This window comes from Drosophila miranda, chromosome XL (genome assembly GCF_003369915.1).
Source record: "Drosophila miranda strain MSH22 chromosome XL, D.miranda_PacBio2.1, whole genome shotgun sequence".
Taxonomy (NCBI): Eukaryota; Metazoa; Arthropoda; class Insecta; order Diptera; family Drosophilidae; genus Drosophila; species Drosophila miranda.
Genome location: NC_046673.1, coordinates 17,257,605 through 17,274,154, shown reverse-complemented (window position 1 = coordinate 17,274,154; position 16,550 = coordinate 17,257,605). Strand labels below are relative to the sequence as shown.

At 45.2% G+C, this 16,550-nt stretch overlaps 1 protein-coding gene across 4 annotated transcripts in view; it reads left to right on the top strand.

Moving 5' to 3' along the window:
- LOC108163093 (sex determination protein fruitless) overlaps positions 1 to 16,550 on the top strand; it is a 128,466-nt gene that overhangs the window by 76,963 nt on the left and 34,953 nt on the right. For all 4 annotated transcript variants that reach the window (XM_017298220.2, XM_033395729.1, XM_033395741.1 and 1 more), the window contains one exon: positions 16,305 to 16,496. In XM_017298220.2, coding sequence (XP_017153709.1) covers positions 16,305 to 16,496 — 192 coding nt within the window. The remainder of the gene's footprint in view (positions 1 to 16,304; positions 16,497 to 16,550) is intronic.

Sequence of the window (16,550 nt, the reverse complement as noted above, 5' to 3'; positions counted from 1 at the left end):
TGTATCTCATTCGACTATTTCGCGCCAAGGGGAACTGAAAAACGGAAAACTCCAACTGTATATTGCGGAAGCTGGCGATCAAGGTCGAATGCTGCCCCGTCGTTATGGCTGGGGGCCCTGTCTTCGCCTCCACTCTGTCACGCGGTGCTGCCACTGGCTCTGCCTCTGTCTCTCCTCCTTTGCCTGTGAAATGCCAGTCGCATAAATTAACGCAGCAGCAGCAACAACACCAACAAGATCAAATGCAATTTACACATTTGTCAGTAAATTGTCAACTTAACGCCGCAACACACTCTAAACGAGCCTCAGCCTCAGCCTCTGCCTTGTTGCTACTGCAACACTGCCGCTGCTGCTGCTGCTGCTGCTGCTGCTTGGCAACATGTTGACAAGGTCAGCCTCTAATAGAAATTGACTGCAATGGACCTGCCTGGCTGTCTGCCGCCTGCCTACCGCCTGCTCCCTGCCGCTGTTGCTGCCACTTCCTCGCACTCGTCGCTCGCTGTAGCTGCATAAATCATGCGTTTCGCCCAGAGAACAGCAACAGCAACAACAACAACAACAACAGCCGCAAGAAAGCAAAAGTCTTGCTTTGCAAATGATCAAAGATGTGGATACCCTTCAAAGATACATTCTATTTCATTCAGATACATTTATGTAAACCAACGAAAAAGATACAACAACAAACTCCTAACTTTCGAATTTTTCTGTTGCTGCTGCAAAATCATAATACCCTTGCGGCACACTGCAAAAACAGGGTATATGGCGGGTATAACAGCTAACATTGTGCTCACGTCTGTCAATTGAAATTCCTGTTAAATTAAGAGGAAAATATTTAACTGCGTTTACTGTTTGCTGCCGGTGCTGATGCTGATGCTGGTGGTGCTGCCTCTCGCCTGAAAACAAGACTTTGGTTAAAGCTCTCCAAGCCCCTCCGTCTTCCGTCCTCCATCTACCAGCTAGCATCTTGCTCCATCTCCTGACTTGATAAAGTTATTTAAATCTGCAGGAAAACTGGTAAATTGTTCAATTATAAATGTGCATCTCTTTCCACACGCTCTCTGAAATATCTGCAGAGGGAGTGCCGTGCCGCCATGGCCCATTCCTACTGCCTGCCTTCCACAGATTCAGTTAGAGACTGAAGTAGAGAGATATGTTCAACGCACACACTAATTGACACTTGGGTTAAGTATTTATAATTTGGAAACCGTTGAGTGAGCGCCAAATGGAATTTAAAGGAACATTGAACAATTCGATTAGAAAAGTGGATAGAAAGTCAAGGGAAGTACCCCATAAGCGCAGGATCTGAATATTCGAATGCACCTTTAATTCGTATTTCATTCTATATACAAATAAATTGCAAAAAAAAAAGCCAGCGCTACAGCAAAAAAAAAAAAAAATAAATGTCATGCACACGACATGTTTTTTTTACTATTCTCATTAGCTTAGAAAAAGAACAAGGTCCATCCCTTTCCAGCTCAATAAAAATGTAAATCCCTCTCACCCCTTGGTACTTACCTACATGTGTACCTCATCTGTCGTTTCTGTTTACTGGGAAAATCAACTTCATTAGGAATTCAACTACAATCTAAATGGGAGGGTGAACCAAATGCAAAAAACGGAGACAAAATGCAAACAAACAAACAAACAACAAACTGATGAGTTCATTTCCTTTTTAGACATTGCAAAAAAAAAAAAAAAAAAACCCTTGCAATTGAGAAGGAGAGAAGAACGGACACATGTCCTGATGCCCAGATGTCCCGATGTACTGATGCTTGGGCAAACTAATTAGCAAATGCTACCAGACGTCAGACGGCAGGCAGGACAAGGTCTGTCAACGTTTAGAAAGCGTTAGCAAAAGCAAAGAAATGGCCAGCATACCAGCGAAAGTCAAGAAAGGAAACTAAGGATCTGTCATCACACACACGCCCCTGGTCCACTCCTCGACTCCTGCCACCGAAAACCGAATCGAAACGAAACGAATCGAATCGCAAACGAACTGAAATGAACCGAACGGAACAGAACTGTCAATTACTTTTGCATATATCCTTCAGCAGGAGCAAAGCCTTCCCCGTCCCTAGCCGCACCCGCAGGCGCCTTGGAAAACGTAGCCCGAAACATGCGACACCAAAAAGGAGTAGCAACAGCAGTGGCACTACCATGGGCTAGTAGAAGGAGAGCTGCGGAGCATCCAGCCAGTAGTAGAACAAAAAATTGTTAAATTGATTAAAAAGCAAAGTGTCGATGAACGAGGCAATGATGACAGCAGGCAGGCAGCCAGTCATCCAGTCAGCCAGTCAGCCAGGAGTCAGGCTCAGTGGCCAGGACAAAGGACCCAGGACATGCAACCAGGCCAAAGTCAATTCAATGAAAAAAGAAAAACACAATCCAACAGCACACACAAACACACAAAAACAGAAAAAAAAAAAAAGAAAACCAGAAGACCAGAGACCAGGGCAGGATGAGAGGATAACCAAGTGATGGTCCTGCATCCTGGCTGGATGCGTCCTCCTGAAATGGAGCCCAAGCTAAATATGCTCTCATGTTCGTGTCCGTCCGTCTGTCCGTGCGATAAAAGAGTGTTATAGCGAGGGGGTGGGGGCGGAGGTAGCGAGGCCCGTTATAAAAGTTTATCGCGTGACATGCGGCAGCGCCACTCGGTTGGCGCGTAACAGCCAATAACGTGAGTGGTTCTGTTATTCAGGCGTCAAATCGTTTAATGCCGTGCCATCAGCTGTTCTTAGCGATGGCACTTCTCGAAGCACAAAAGTATCGGCGTATTTCGATTACATTCTAGTATTTTCGATTATATATTTATTTCTATCATTCAAAACTCTTCCAGCAGCCCACGTTTTTTTTTCTGTATGGCAGCCGCTCGTCGTGTGGAAGTGATTTTTTTGTTGCCCCAGCTATTTTAGCAGTTTTTTTAAGAGTAGTTTCTCTGCCACTGTGGATGTGGATGTGGATGCTGCCACTCGCTGCGATACTTGCAGCAGGCCACAGGCTTTTGTTGCCCCGTTGTCGTCCTTCTATCCTTCGAAAAGGAGAAGGTCTGGGGGTCTGGGGATCTGGGGGTTTGGCGTGCAAACGGCGTCGGCACTTTAACTCAATTTGAGGCATTTAACGTATGCTCGGTTGATATTTGATGCGATTTGAGAATCGTTCTACACAGCCTCCACCTCCGCCTATGCCCGTGCCTTCAGGATATCTCTTCTGTGTGTGTGTGGGTGTGTGTGTGTTTTTTTTTCGCCATCGAACGAAGCAGCCGAAAGGCAAATAAAGTGTAACAAATGTCGTTGCGGACAGGTCAAGAGAGGAGGAACACTACGCGTATGGATGTAGTAGCATGTAGCATGTAGCATGTAGGATGTGGCATATGACCAGTGTCCTGGGCTGCTGCTGCTGCTGCTGCTGCTGCTGCTGCTGCCGCTGTTGGCAAATGACTTTCAATGACTTTTTTCCCCTAGAAGGCAAATTTCTGTTCAAATATTTGCATCGCCAAAAAGGAAAAGAATGGAAACAAAACGAAACGAAACGAAAGCGAATGCCTCTGTTCTTTGGGCGTTGGGGAAGGGGGCCTAGAATTTTGTTGTCTTAAGCTGATTTGTTGGCTGGCTAAGAGCCTGATTGAGTCGCACTAACTGGTCCTCCCATCCTGTGAACCCCCCCGACCCTCCCGCCCCTCCACAGGCGAATGAATGAATGTGTAAATTAACATGGACATTCACCGAAGAGAGTGCCGGGGGGGGAGGGGCTATCGGTTGTCGGTTTGTAAGAGGGTTTCGATTCGGGTATAACAGGGTGTTGAACAACATGCCAGACATGCCACACGACCACAACAACGTTGATTGTTGTTGTTGCTGCTGCCGCTGCTGCTGCTGTCTCAAAAATATGCAAAAGCCAAACACTTAACACAACACATTTTTGACATGCAGCGCCAGCGCCAGAGCCAGAGACAGAGCCACAACTGCAACTGCAACTGCAACATGACGTGACCGCCTCTATTGACAGCTGCAACAACTTGCAACATATGTATGTCTCGGGCAGGGCAGGACAGGCCAGGACAGGGCAGGGCAGGGGCCAACAAATTGCTCGCCCAATAAACATTCAAATCAATTGTTCAATAAATTGCAATTTTCGCGGTTTCTTTCAAATACAAAATTTTCGAATGAAAAATGTGGCCCTCAAAAAAAACCTCTCTCTCTGGCTGGAAAAATCTCCGATTAAAGGCTGATTAAGGCCTTTAACATTTATTAATTAATAGCTATCCATAAATTCCTAGAACAAAAATATGTAAATGCAAAAACACGCCCCCAAAACAAAGAACAACAAAATTCTTGATAAATTGATTTGCATAATTTTGTAACAAGATATTATTAATAAAAAAATACAAAAAAAATATATAGATATATAAAAAAAAAAAGGAAACAAGGCAGCAAAATGTGGCACGGTTGCCCCACACACAAAATGCCAACTAATTGCGATTTTATGTTAACAACTTGAATCGAACAAATTGCAGGCCAAAAGGAAAAACCCAGAGGAAACTCTGCGGGAAAACTGAGCCACAAATTTATCTTTCATCGCTCCATACATAATTTGGAGCAGTGGTGGTTCGTGGTTCGTGGTTCGTATTGTGGGTGTGGGCTGGGCTTAGCAATTATCATTTCATATTTTTTTTTTCCCGTACCTCGGCCCGCTCTGTGGCTGTGGCTGTGCCTCTCCTGTCCTCTGCGTATGCGTAATGTCTTGTATATTGCGCATACGCCTGTTGCCTGTTGCCTGCTGCATGGTCACGTACTCGATTCGTACACCGCTAATGCATCTGGACAGGCCAAACTACAATATAATTTGATAATTAACCACATAAAATATGTAATAACTGCGATTGGGAATTGTGAATGCGAATGGGAATGCCGCGAATGCAGCAATCAGGTGAATGGCCCCAAAAAAATAACAACAACAAAAAACTGATACATTCACATTCGGAAAATGTCAAATATAATGGCGGGTGGGAGTGGGAATGCAGCAGGGCAAAGATATGTATTTTTTGATGATTTTCGAGACGCCGATCTAGTGAAAACCAGAGAAAGCCTTTGATTTGTTCCAAATTTCCTGTGATATATCATTGTCATACCTCCCCATCGATGATTGCCTTAAAGCACGACGTCGCCATTACTTATGCCATAATTATCAATTAGCAATCAATTGATTATATTACGACAAGCGATAGAAGATATAATAGAACGAATCGGAACGTAACGTATAGGATCGAGAGGCAAGACAATGGCCAGAAGCAAACGGCAAATAGCAACTGCCACTGCCACTGCAACTGCAGCAGAAATTGCATATCAATTTCATAGAACCGACAACGACAACAACGACAACGACAACGACATGAGCAACATCAAAAGCAGCAACAACAGCCACAGCAACAGCAACAGCAACATCGGCAGCAGCAGCAGCAACAATAACTCGTATTTTTACTGCTGCTGCCGGCAACATTTATTATTTCTCTAGTATTTTCCTTCTGTGTTTTTTTGTTTTTGCAGCAGCAGCAGCAGCAGCAGGCCTGGGAAAAATCTCAATAGCGGTAGCAGCAACAAAAACTGTTAATTTAAATTGGAAAATTATACAAAAATATTCAAAGCGTTTCACTGTTGTTGTTGTTGTTGTTGTTGCTACAAGATTTTTACATTCGAAATCTCTGGCTGTTAATCTGAGCGACTCTCAAACGTCACGTTTTCACGCGGCCAACGCTGCTGCTGCTGCTGCCACAAGCTGTTGCAGTTGCAGCAGGCCAATGGCAGCAGGCAACGTCTCGTTGCAATCAACAAAAGCAATTCACGCATTCAATTAAATGCCTTCAAATGTGACTTGCCGACATTTCTCTGTGTCTGTCTGTCTGTGCTGTTGCTCGCATTGCAGTTGTTGCCCGTTGCTGCTGAGGCATGCATTAAAATCGTATAAAATTGTCATGTTAATAACCAATAATTGTTAATTTACAACTCACACATGGAGTCGCACACACACACACACACTCAGGTGGAAGGTAGATACCACAACAGCAAGAAAGACAAAAAAAATGCAAAATCAGAAACAAACATCGAATTTGTATTACACTTTCGGGGTTTTTTCTTAATTTCTTCTTGTTGTGTTCTCTTTTCAGTCCATTCCATCATTCCCAAACCCATTTCTGTCTCTCTTTCAGTCCATTCCATCATTCCCAAACCCATTTATGCCTCTCTTCAGTCCATTCCATCATTCCCAAACCCATTTCTGCATCTCTTACCTCCATTCCATGCCAACCGTGCGTTGCTCCTGTGCATAATGTTCCATTATCATGTTCCCATTGCCGGGTGGGGGTACACGAAAAAGTGTGACCAGCTGCTTGTGTGAGTGTATCACCGGCCCGTCGTACAGTCATGTTTTTGTCTGCATCTTTGGTTTCGTTTTGAGTTATTTGACTTTTGCCTTGTTTTGGCATTTTCTGCATGTCCATTAGCATTTTTTGCCACATTTATTTTTTTTTGTACGCTCCGATTGTTGGTCAAAAATATTTGAAAAATGTTGATAGCAGCAGGGGAACCACAAGACAGAGACAGGACCGAAATGGCCAATTTCAATGCAGGAGATGATTGAAAATGCTGTAGAAAATGACTTGAAACTCGGACTACGAAAAAGTGTGACCAAAATACTTGAGAACTTTGTTTGGATTTGCATCATTTCATGGATCTGGATGAAAGCAAGAGCACTCTGTGGCTGTATTCCCACCGCCTTTCGATCTAGTTTTTTTTTTAGTTTTTGGAATAAAACTTGCTTTAATTGTACACATCTCTGCCGTCTACCAGTGTCTCTCCAACATGCAACAAAATCTATAAAAAGAACAAAAAAAAAAAAGTAAAAATAAAATAAATTTTTTTATAATTAAAATTAACAACTTTTCATGTCACGACTACCGCAACGACGACGGCGACGACGACGACGCCGATTGAAGCCCCTCTCCATGCGGGACTTGTTGCCTGCTATAATTATGCGCATTTTCAACAGATTTATATCTCTCTTTCTCTCTTTCTCACTGCAAGAAAGGGAGGAGGAGTGACAGAGAGGGATAGAGAGAGACACAGATAGCGTATCTCATTAGAATTGCCAGCTGTGTTGTGTTGTGTGTATGGGCTTTATTATAGATAGATACTCGTAGATACATATAGAAACCCAACTCTGTATAGTATATAATTAGTAATTGTTGCACAAGCAGCAAGCAGCAACAAACCCCTCCTCTACCAACCATACCACCTCCAACCACCTTCTCCATCCACCGCCATGCTCCTCCATCTCCTCCCCAGTCCAGCAGCCGTCGCTGTTCTAGCAACATTTATACAAAAAGAGAGAAACGCAGGCAAAAAGCTAAATTAAAACGCAGTTTGAAGGTCAACAGCGACACGAGCTGCGTGGCCCGGCAACAAAATACATAGACAGCCGCACAGACACACAGCAACCGCCACAACAGAAACAGCAGGCCAGCAGCAGCAGCAGCAGCAAACGGCAGTCTCCAAACAGCAGCGGCCGTTAAGCTATGCACAAATGACGTCAGCAAACAGGAACTGAAAAATAATCGCGCGTTGCGCATGCGTTGGCGCTGACTGACTCGCGCGAATTTCAGCTGCCTCGCTTCTCTCTCTCTCTCTATCTCTCTTGCTGGACTCAGATTCATTCTGCGGCTTATATGGGTAATGCTTTTATTTTGGGCTAGGTGTTGGTTTAGCCCCCGAATAAGATTAATAGCCCCACCGCAAATGAAAGGTTGTTCTTATGAAATGTTTGGCAAATGAATCGAATTAATCAAAGAATTAAAACTAAAATGAAATCGGAAAGATGGACAAGCCCTGGGGCTAGGCAGCAAACGTAAACCGAGGGCCACTGCTGCATGTAGAAAACTTTCCTTTGAGTACATCCACTATTCTGAATAAGAATAAGGTCATTTTGAGAGCATTATCTTCAGGAATTGCCCGCACCCACTCTCTGGTTGAATCTCTCTTTCTCTCTCCGTCCCCCAGCGGCCCCACACTTCCTGCTCTCCCGCAAAAAGCTTTGGCGAAACCTTCTCTTTTGCGTTTTTCGTTGTTTGTTGTGTGTCTGGTCTGCTTTTTGCATAGGAACTCGCTGCTAACTGATCGAATCATATCGTATTTAATGCTGCCAGCCTGCCCCTGCCCCTGCCCCGGCCCCTTCCCCGTTGTTGTGGCACGATCGTTCAGTATGCTGCTGCTGCTGCTGCTGCTGCTGCCGTGCCCATAACGGTGTCAATTAAATTATGTTGCTGGCAACATTTTACAATTTGCAACAAATTGTTAACAGCAACAACAAACACAAATCAATACGAACTGTCTGTCGGCTCTCTGGCTTTGATTTTGGATTTTGATTGCTGGACGGGACGCTGACCGAGAGGGAGTGGTACGGTGGTGCGGTGGTAGGAAGTGGGGGTTGTGGCACAATGCGTTTCGAGTTCCTGTATTCCATCCTATTGTTGCTTAGCGTGGGATAAAATTTCAAGGAGAAATGGCCTTCGAAAAACGATCTGATCTCTAAGCAAAGATCTCTCTCTACAAATGATCTCCATTGAGGACGTGCATATGTGTGTGTGTGTGTGTGTGTGTGTGTTTTGTCAGGTCAAGTGATTGGGCTTCTGTGTCTTGTCCTCCTCCTTTTCCTTCTTGATTTCTTTGTGGTCCTTCCTTGCTTTGTCCCTGGCCCTTCTTGTGGTCGGTGGGTCTTGAATGCTTCCGGCCCCAGAGACACAAACTCAGGTGACCACAAAGGCTGACCAACGCAGACCAACTTTTCGTCTCTCACGCAATTGTTAGACAATGGCAGAGGGCCAGCGGACCACAGGACAGGACCCTGGCTACACCACACCACGCCACGCCACGCCACTCCACTCCAAAGAGAGAGTGAGAAAGGGACCTGCCAGACGGACCTTCCGGGCGTTCGTTCTCTCGAAGACGGCGTCATCTTTTGTGCGTGCGCAGGCAACTTAAGCTGTCTCTGTCCTCAGGGATTGCGAATTGAGGATTGTGGATTGGAATGTGCTGAACAATCAAACATCTTTGAAAATCTTCCAAGAAACCACTGACCGAATATTGAGATGCCCTGCAGACACCACTGTTTCTAATGAATGTTCCCATATATCGATATTCTTATACAAATTTGTACAAGGTTTTGCTTGAAATATCTTCAAGAAAAACCTTATTTTGTTCTACCAAGAGTTCTGGACAATCAAAATGCCCTTTCCCCCCAAGGGTATCACAGGGAGAGGGAGAACACCACACTTTTGCTGTACGCTGACCATTGGGCGGATATTATTTAGACGCTATTGTGTGGCGCCGTCTCTGCCGTTTCTCTACCTGCAATTAGCTTGCCACAGCTGGCTCCAACCTGATCCAATGCGATCCCCAACCAACGATCTGATCGGATCTACTACCTATGGTTATGTGTGTTTGTGTGTCTCCACACACAATGCAGCCATAAATTAATTACGAATTGTGTTAACAATGCAATGCAAAAATGTAAGAGAACAAAATAAAAAAAAGAGAAAAAAAAAACACCGCATAAATCTTTCAGAATGCGCATAAATTTGCATTGGCGACCTTGGGCGACTGGACTGAATGCCGCTACGTAACACCATACCCCCACCACACCACCCCACCCCACCCCACTATATGCACACACACACACACACACGAACTCGTTTATCAACAGATAACGGCACCACACCACCACAAGCTTATAAAAAGCTCACACAGTGAACGTAGGATGGGGGAATGGTGGCTGGGAGGGGGGGGAAGGCAGTGCGTAAAAGCAAAGCGGTTGAAAACGCAGCAACAAAAACGCTTCCACTTCAAGTTCAAGTTCAATGTCACGCGTGCGTGCGTGTGTGTGCCAAAACTCGTTCAATCAAAGCACAAACACAAACATACGCACCCATATAGTATGCTGAGTGAAGAGAGCAGCAAGCAGCAAGCAGGCAGCGAGCAGGCAGCGCAGAGACAAAAATAGCAACAACATACACTACATGCAAAGCATTTACCATATGCGTTTTGTGCGTTCGTTCGTATTTATTTCGTTTCGTTTTTATCGTTCGAACTTCGCGCTGCGCGACGCAACAAGTGGGTGATTGAAAGAGAGAGGTAGAGAACGAGCGAAACGAAACGAAATGAACCGAACGAACGCTCAACTGGTTTTGATAGTGTGACGTCATTTTTGAGGTGCGTATGCCTTACGCACGTTTTACGCATTTTTTTGTTTGCTGCTTGTTGGGGGCGCGTCTCGGCGAACTTGAAAAATGAGTGCGTGCGGTGCGTGACGACGCACGTCACGTTTCTCCAGGCAAGTTGTGTCCGAACAGCTGATGACGAAAGCTCTCGAAAGTGTGGGGTGGGGTGGGATTTCTTATGAGAGATGGCATTTGAGTGGGGGCGGGAAATGTAGGAAATTTAGAATGTGGAATGTGTTTTTGATGAGCGAAATAGTAGGGAGTGAAACATGGCATCTATTTTGGAATTAGGATAAAATAAAATTTCCAAATAAATTGAATTCAAAATATGCCATCACGTTTAATGCGTAAAATGAAGTACAGAAAGAACAGCATGGATTGTAGATAGGGCACTACTGGAAGGTAGAAAATACTATTCGAAAAATGCTGTTAAACGGAATCTAATGGACATATGGAATCTACATATAACAGTGAATGCTCCTTGAAAGAAACTTTATAGGGGACTACCAAACACAGGCACACACACATACCACTGCATACATATGTATGTACATATGTATGTACATGTGGGCATATTTATGTACAAGTAAATTTTAATTTGATTTGTTCTCCGTATTCCACTTTGTTGCGTTTTGGTTTCAAATTCGGTTTTTTTCGTGTTGCTGTCTCGCTCTCGCAAAATGTGGCTTGGACTTTAATTCCAAGGTCATCCGCCGGCGCATTAGCAACATTGCTGCCGACTTCGCTCTGCCTGTCTCTCTCTCCCTCTCTTCTTCTCACTCCAGTCCACTCCACTCAACTCGGAAATCAGTCAACGAAGCCAACGAAGACAAAGATACAGAAGCTGAAATAATAATTTAAATTTATTTTATGTTAAGACAAATTTAATTGGCCCTGGTAATCCAGTGTGAAAACGAGAAGAGATAAACGCACCCTGCTGCAAAAAATCAAACAAAACAAAGCGGAAAAAAACTACAGCGTGGCGGCGGGCGGTAATTAAGCAGAAAGAAGCCGGAGACAGCAGCAGCAACAGCAGGCGGCAGTATTCCACCTTTTTGATGAGATAATTTTTCAAAATTTTTTTTTTTACTTTCATAAGTATTTTGCACCGCGCCGGCCCCCCGTCCCGTCGTCCACACCGCACTTTTTTTCCCTTGCGTTTTTTTGCACTGCTTATCGTCTGCCAGCCAGCCAGCCAGCCAGCCAGTCAGCCCTCCCCTCTCTCTCGCTCTTTCTCTTTTTCTGGCATTAAAACACCCGCAATCGCCAGGTCTGCTCTGCCTGTCGCGGCGGCGGCAGCGGCGGCGGCAGAGAAGCTTTCAAAGCAAAGCTGTCGCTGCGTTGCGTGCGTCGCTGCTTTTCTGCTTAATGCTTTGCACGCCTCACACACACGCAGAAACATGCACACATGCACATCGAGAGTGTGTTTCGGTTCCGCTGCGAATGCGAATATCAAGGTCAACGTGTGCTGCCGCTGCTGCTGCCCCCGCCAACGTCAACGTCTACGTCTACGTCCCCCCTACCTGCCCTTCTTCAAACACTGAAATAAGCTCCAAGAAATCATGAGAAGACCAGAGCGGATGGGAAGCTTTCGGGGGTCGATGATGCTGATACCCTACAGATCGATTATTTCTTAGAAACCTATACGAAGAGTTGTACCCATTTTTGAGGTATTTTTGGGCATATACAGAAGAGTGTATAAAAGTCATCAGAAACTAATAGTACCCTCTGTCAAGGGTATATAAATTACGTCTGCGTTCGCGTCCGCATCGTCGCATGCGAATGAAAGACAGAGGTAGCAGAAAATAGAAAAAAACGCAACTTTTGAAGCGCAGTTGTTAAATTAGAAATGCCATATTTTGAAATAAATTTGTATTTTCCCCATTTTTTTAACCCATTCCCCCCACCCCTCCCCAACCCCCCTTTTTTTTGCTACATTATTATTTGTCTACCAAGTTTCGAGTTTCTTGGCCATTAATCAGCTTCAGAGAATGTTATGGGAAGCAGATGATGCGGCATTATATTATTATTAATGTAAGGATCCGAAAATGGAACATCATGTATATTTGAATGTTAATTTCATACACTTGAAAGTTTGAGGAAATATTCAAGAATAATTTTGAAGTGCTTTTCATCTTTCCAAAGACATAATGTCCACAAACTAGTATGGATATTGTATATATTCTAGCCCCATAATCATAATCAATCGATCATCTTAAATTCCCAATTAATATCCCTACAATTAATCGACCATCCCCCCCATCCAAATGGATGAAAAATCAGAGACATGGTGGATCCCTACCCATCCTTTCATTGGGGGAAAAAATCAATAAAATTAAATTACATAACAATCGATCGACGGATAGTCGATCAAGGAAAATTATATAAATTTACTCACATTATGCGAGATGCGGGCGAACAAATTGAGCAAAAAATAGAACCTAATCACAATGTTTGCACAGTTGTTGCAAATTGTCCAGAATAGTGGGGGCTGGAGAGCTGGAGTGGGAGGCAGATCGATCAGATGCAGATCCTCCCGACGAATGATCGATCGTCCATGGATGATGATGATTTCCAGCCAAAGACTTAAAATTGTATTAAGACATAAATGTGAGTCAAAGAAGAATGAGAATAAGCAACAACAAGAACTGCAACAAAAAGAGCCGCAAGCGCCACAAACAGAATGATTGCTTGCAGTAGGAAGAACAACAGAAGAAGAATGCAACAGAAATCTCACATAGAAATGCACCGAAGTCTAAGTACCCTGTCTGCTAAAGATTATATGAAACGATTCTCCAGAGAGACACAGAGAGAGAGAGAGAGAAAGGGAGAGAGGTCTTTAGAGGTACTACTACAGAAATCACGGATTATTTCGATATGGAATCGCAATGAATGGAGGTTCCCTTTTGATACGAGCTCTGTAGTTCCCAGACTATCCCAATTTCGTGCCTGGCAAATATCTCAACAAATTCCGAATGCCATCCTCGGGTAAAGTAGGGTATCCAAAGAAGAAGAACCTATGGCAAAAGGCGGCGATATGCAAACATAATAATTTGCATATTTCGCCGCAGTGTTTGGTTTGTTGTTATTGTTGTGCCTCTCTGATGGTGGTCAAGCCACAAAATATCTATAAAAGGGAGTGCCCGGTGCACCCTCCCCCCTCATAATAGAGGGGGCAATAGGCAACAGTAGAGGCAAAGGCCGAGGAGCCAAAGAGGAGTGGCTGCCGGGACTTCCAAACAGTGTTTTGGTTAAAGTTTATCGAGTTTAAAAGAGAAAATCTATCATCTCAATGGAAGTTGCAGGATTTTTAATGAAAATTCATTCAAAATTCAACATTTCTCTTCATCAACACTGATGTGGTCCGATCTTGGAAAGAGATCCATGGAAGGATCAATACCTGGAGGATTATACCATTTTCAAGTGCCTAAGGAGATATCCCATAAGATTGTATAGAGAGAGAGAGAGAGAGAGGGGGATGGGCGGCTGCCTCTAGTATACGTACTAGCGGTTCATTTAGTTTAATTTTTCACTTCATCGTCGTTTTGGTGCTGCTTAAATTTGGGTGGAATGTTGACGCCCACTCGGGACATGCGATCGGTTAACGCGACTCTCGCGCCCCCAATCCCTGTCCGAATGTCAGCAAATTTATGTTGTTGACTATTTTGCCGCAAATTACATGCAACATTTTGCAAGGAGAGCAGCAGCAGGGAGTAGAAGGAGCAGGAGCAAGGAGAAAGCGTTGGGAATCAAAGCCTTTGGCGTTCATTAGCTTTGGGGGCGTGCTGCCAACAGAAGGAGCAGCAGCAGTGGCAGTGGCAGTGGCAGCAGCATCAGTGGAAGCAGCAGTGGCGCGACAGCGGCGTTCAATTAAAAGTGTTGCCAATTTGCGACGCCTCCTCCACCCTGCGCCAGTGCTCTCCTGCTTGGAGCAGGCCTTCTCTCTTTTTCTTGTAATCAGGAAATTCGATTTTCTTAATGCCACCATACGATAGGGTGGGAGAGAGGGAGGTACGCAGCGAAGTGGACTGCAGTGAAGTGAAGTGGAGTGGAGTGGAGTGGTAGAGGGAGTGCAACAAATACTGGACTCTGGAGCTGCTCCAGCCGCAACTCCCTGCCACCCGGCCGCACCGTCGTCTCTGACTTCTAATATGCGCGTGAATTTATTAACGCTCATTTTACGCTGTTGTTGCAATTCGGGGGCGTGTGCAGGCCGATTGCATTTTTTTAAATAAATTCTAGCGCAAACGGCGCGTGACAGGAGACGCCGAGATGCAGTTGCAGTTGCTCCGCGAGGAAGGAGGCGGCGGCGACTGCGGCATGAGTGAGTCGGGATAGAAGGAGCGGTCCAAGGAGCAGTTGGTGGCACATTTAGCTAGGGATGGCAGCGTGTGTACAATGCGGCATGCGTCATTTCGTGTTGTCCAGACCGAACCACTTTTCACAGACCCTTTCTTTATTTATCGGAAGAGAAACCATCGCTGGAATTGCCCTGAACGTTGATTTGAGGTATAAATGTGCCCATAAGCGACAGGATACATTCAAGAGAACATATTGATAGTTTTGTTGAAATAGTTCCTGTTTTCATGGGTTTGAAACCAATTGATGTTCGCCTCAGGACGCAGAGAATTCACGAAAGCTGCGAAAACAACATACATGTCATGTCTATGCTTGAATCTCGTTTGAACTGCTTTACAAATTGAAAAAGAGCCTCTCCACATCACGAAATCGTAGTTTTGAAGAGCCATTCAACAGAGAGATCATGATTTTGAGATTTTTATGTATGTGGGCTTTGGCTTTGGCGATCGTGAGTATCGTTAAACCGCCACGAGCTTCACTGATTCACACTTCGAGCAATCATTTTGTGCAGCTTGAGATCTATGAGATCATATATGGGATGGGATCATAAATGGTTTAGTCACTTGCCAGCGATACCTGGGTTCTATGATGGATTCCCGTTGCCAAAATGATTATTCAAAAGGATTCCCGAAATGCTGCCTAGCCTCTCCTCTCACGTGGCCATCTCCAGGGCCCGTCCGAGGCCAAAACCTCATTAGGCTATAGCGAAATCTATATGCGAAATGGAGGCCGACGCCTTTTCAATTTGCCAGCAATGAAAATTTACAACATCGATGCAGTGGCCATGCCCCTTGTGCCCCAACCAGCCAACTCATCCCATCCCACAGATGCTTGTACGAGAGTGCTGGAGAGAGAGAGGCTGGGGCTGGGGCTGCACCTAGTCCGTGGTCCGTGGTCCGTGGATATCTCGCGATCATTGCATACCCCAAGGCGTGCATGCGCACATAAAAATCGACAGCAAATGCCGAACCGAACGAACGAACGAACGAACTGGTTGCCAGTTACCTTACCAGTAACCGGGATGTGGATGTGGATGTGGATGCCTCTCCTTCTTCTTCTCCTGTTTGGTGGTGGTGGTGCTGCTGCTGTGGCAGGCGGCATTGTCATTCGTGGCATGTTCACGCCTTGACGCCCGCAGCCAACTGGCAAAACTGGACTCCAAATTGAACTCAAACTGAATCGAGCTGCATCTCTGCCGCTGCCGCTGCTGCCGCCGATGCCACTGCCGCTGCCACTGCCACCTCTTCCTCGCTGACTGGCTGACTGCCCATGGGGCATCGTTCGTTTGGGGCATCTTCAAAGCGGCGGCCGTTTGGCTGCATTTTGAGAGCCAGATCGTAAATCTAATAAATGCCTGGTCCACAGCCCAGGAGTGGGCAACGTGCATCGTGCCCCACAACGCTGAGCGAATGGAGGAAATGTACATTTCTTTCTGTTCTGAGAGTGGGGGGTAGGAGAAAAATCCAAATTTCACAGGAGATATCCCATGAAATGTTATTCGTTTCCTAATCAATCTATCCATCTGGTTAATCTGTGTATCTGTCCAAGGGAGGGGCACTTTGTGGCAGCAAAAAGCACGCCAGTGCGTGCCCCTCCATTTATCTGCCGCTTCTGTCTATAGTTGTCTTAGTTTTTGGATCAATTTCTAATTTCTTTATTGCCTTCTTTGTCCGTGCAGGTGCTCCTCTCGGCTTGTTCCTCGTACTTCCAGAGCCTGTTCCTGGAGCACCCCGAAAGACATCCAATTGTGATATTGAAGGACGTCCGTTTTGCCGAGCTGCAAACCTTAGTTGAATTCATGTACAAGGGCGAGGTGAACGTGCAATACTGTCAGTTGTCCGCACTGCTCAAGACAGCCGAATCACTCAAGGTGAGTACTTGCCACGCAGGGCACTCGTTGGAATGTCCCTCTAATCGTACTCCT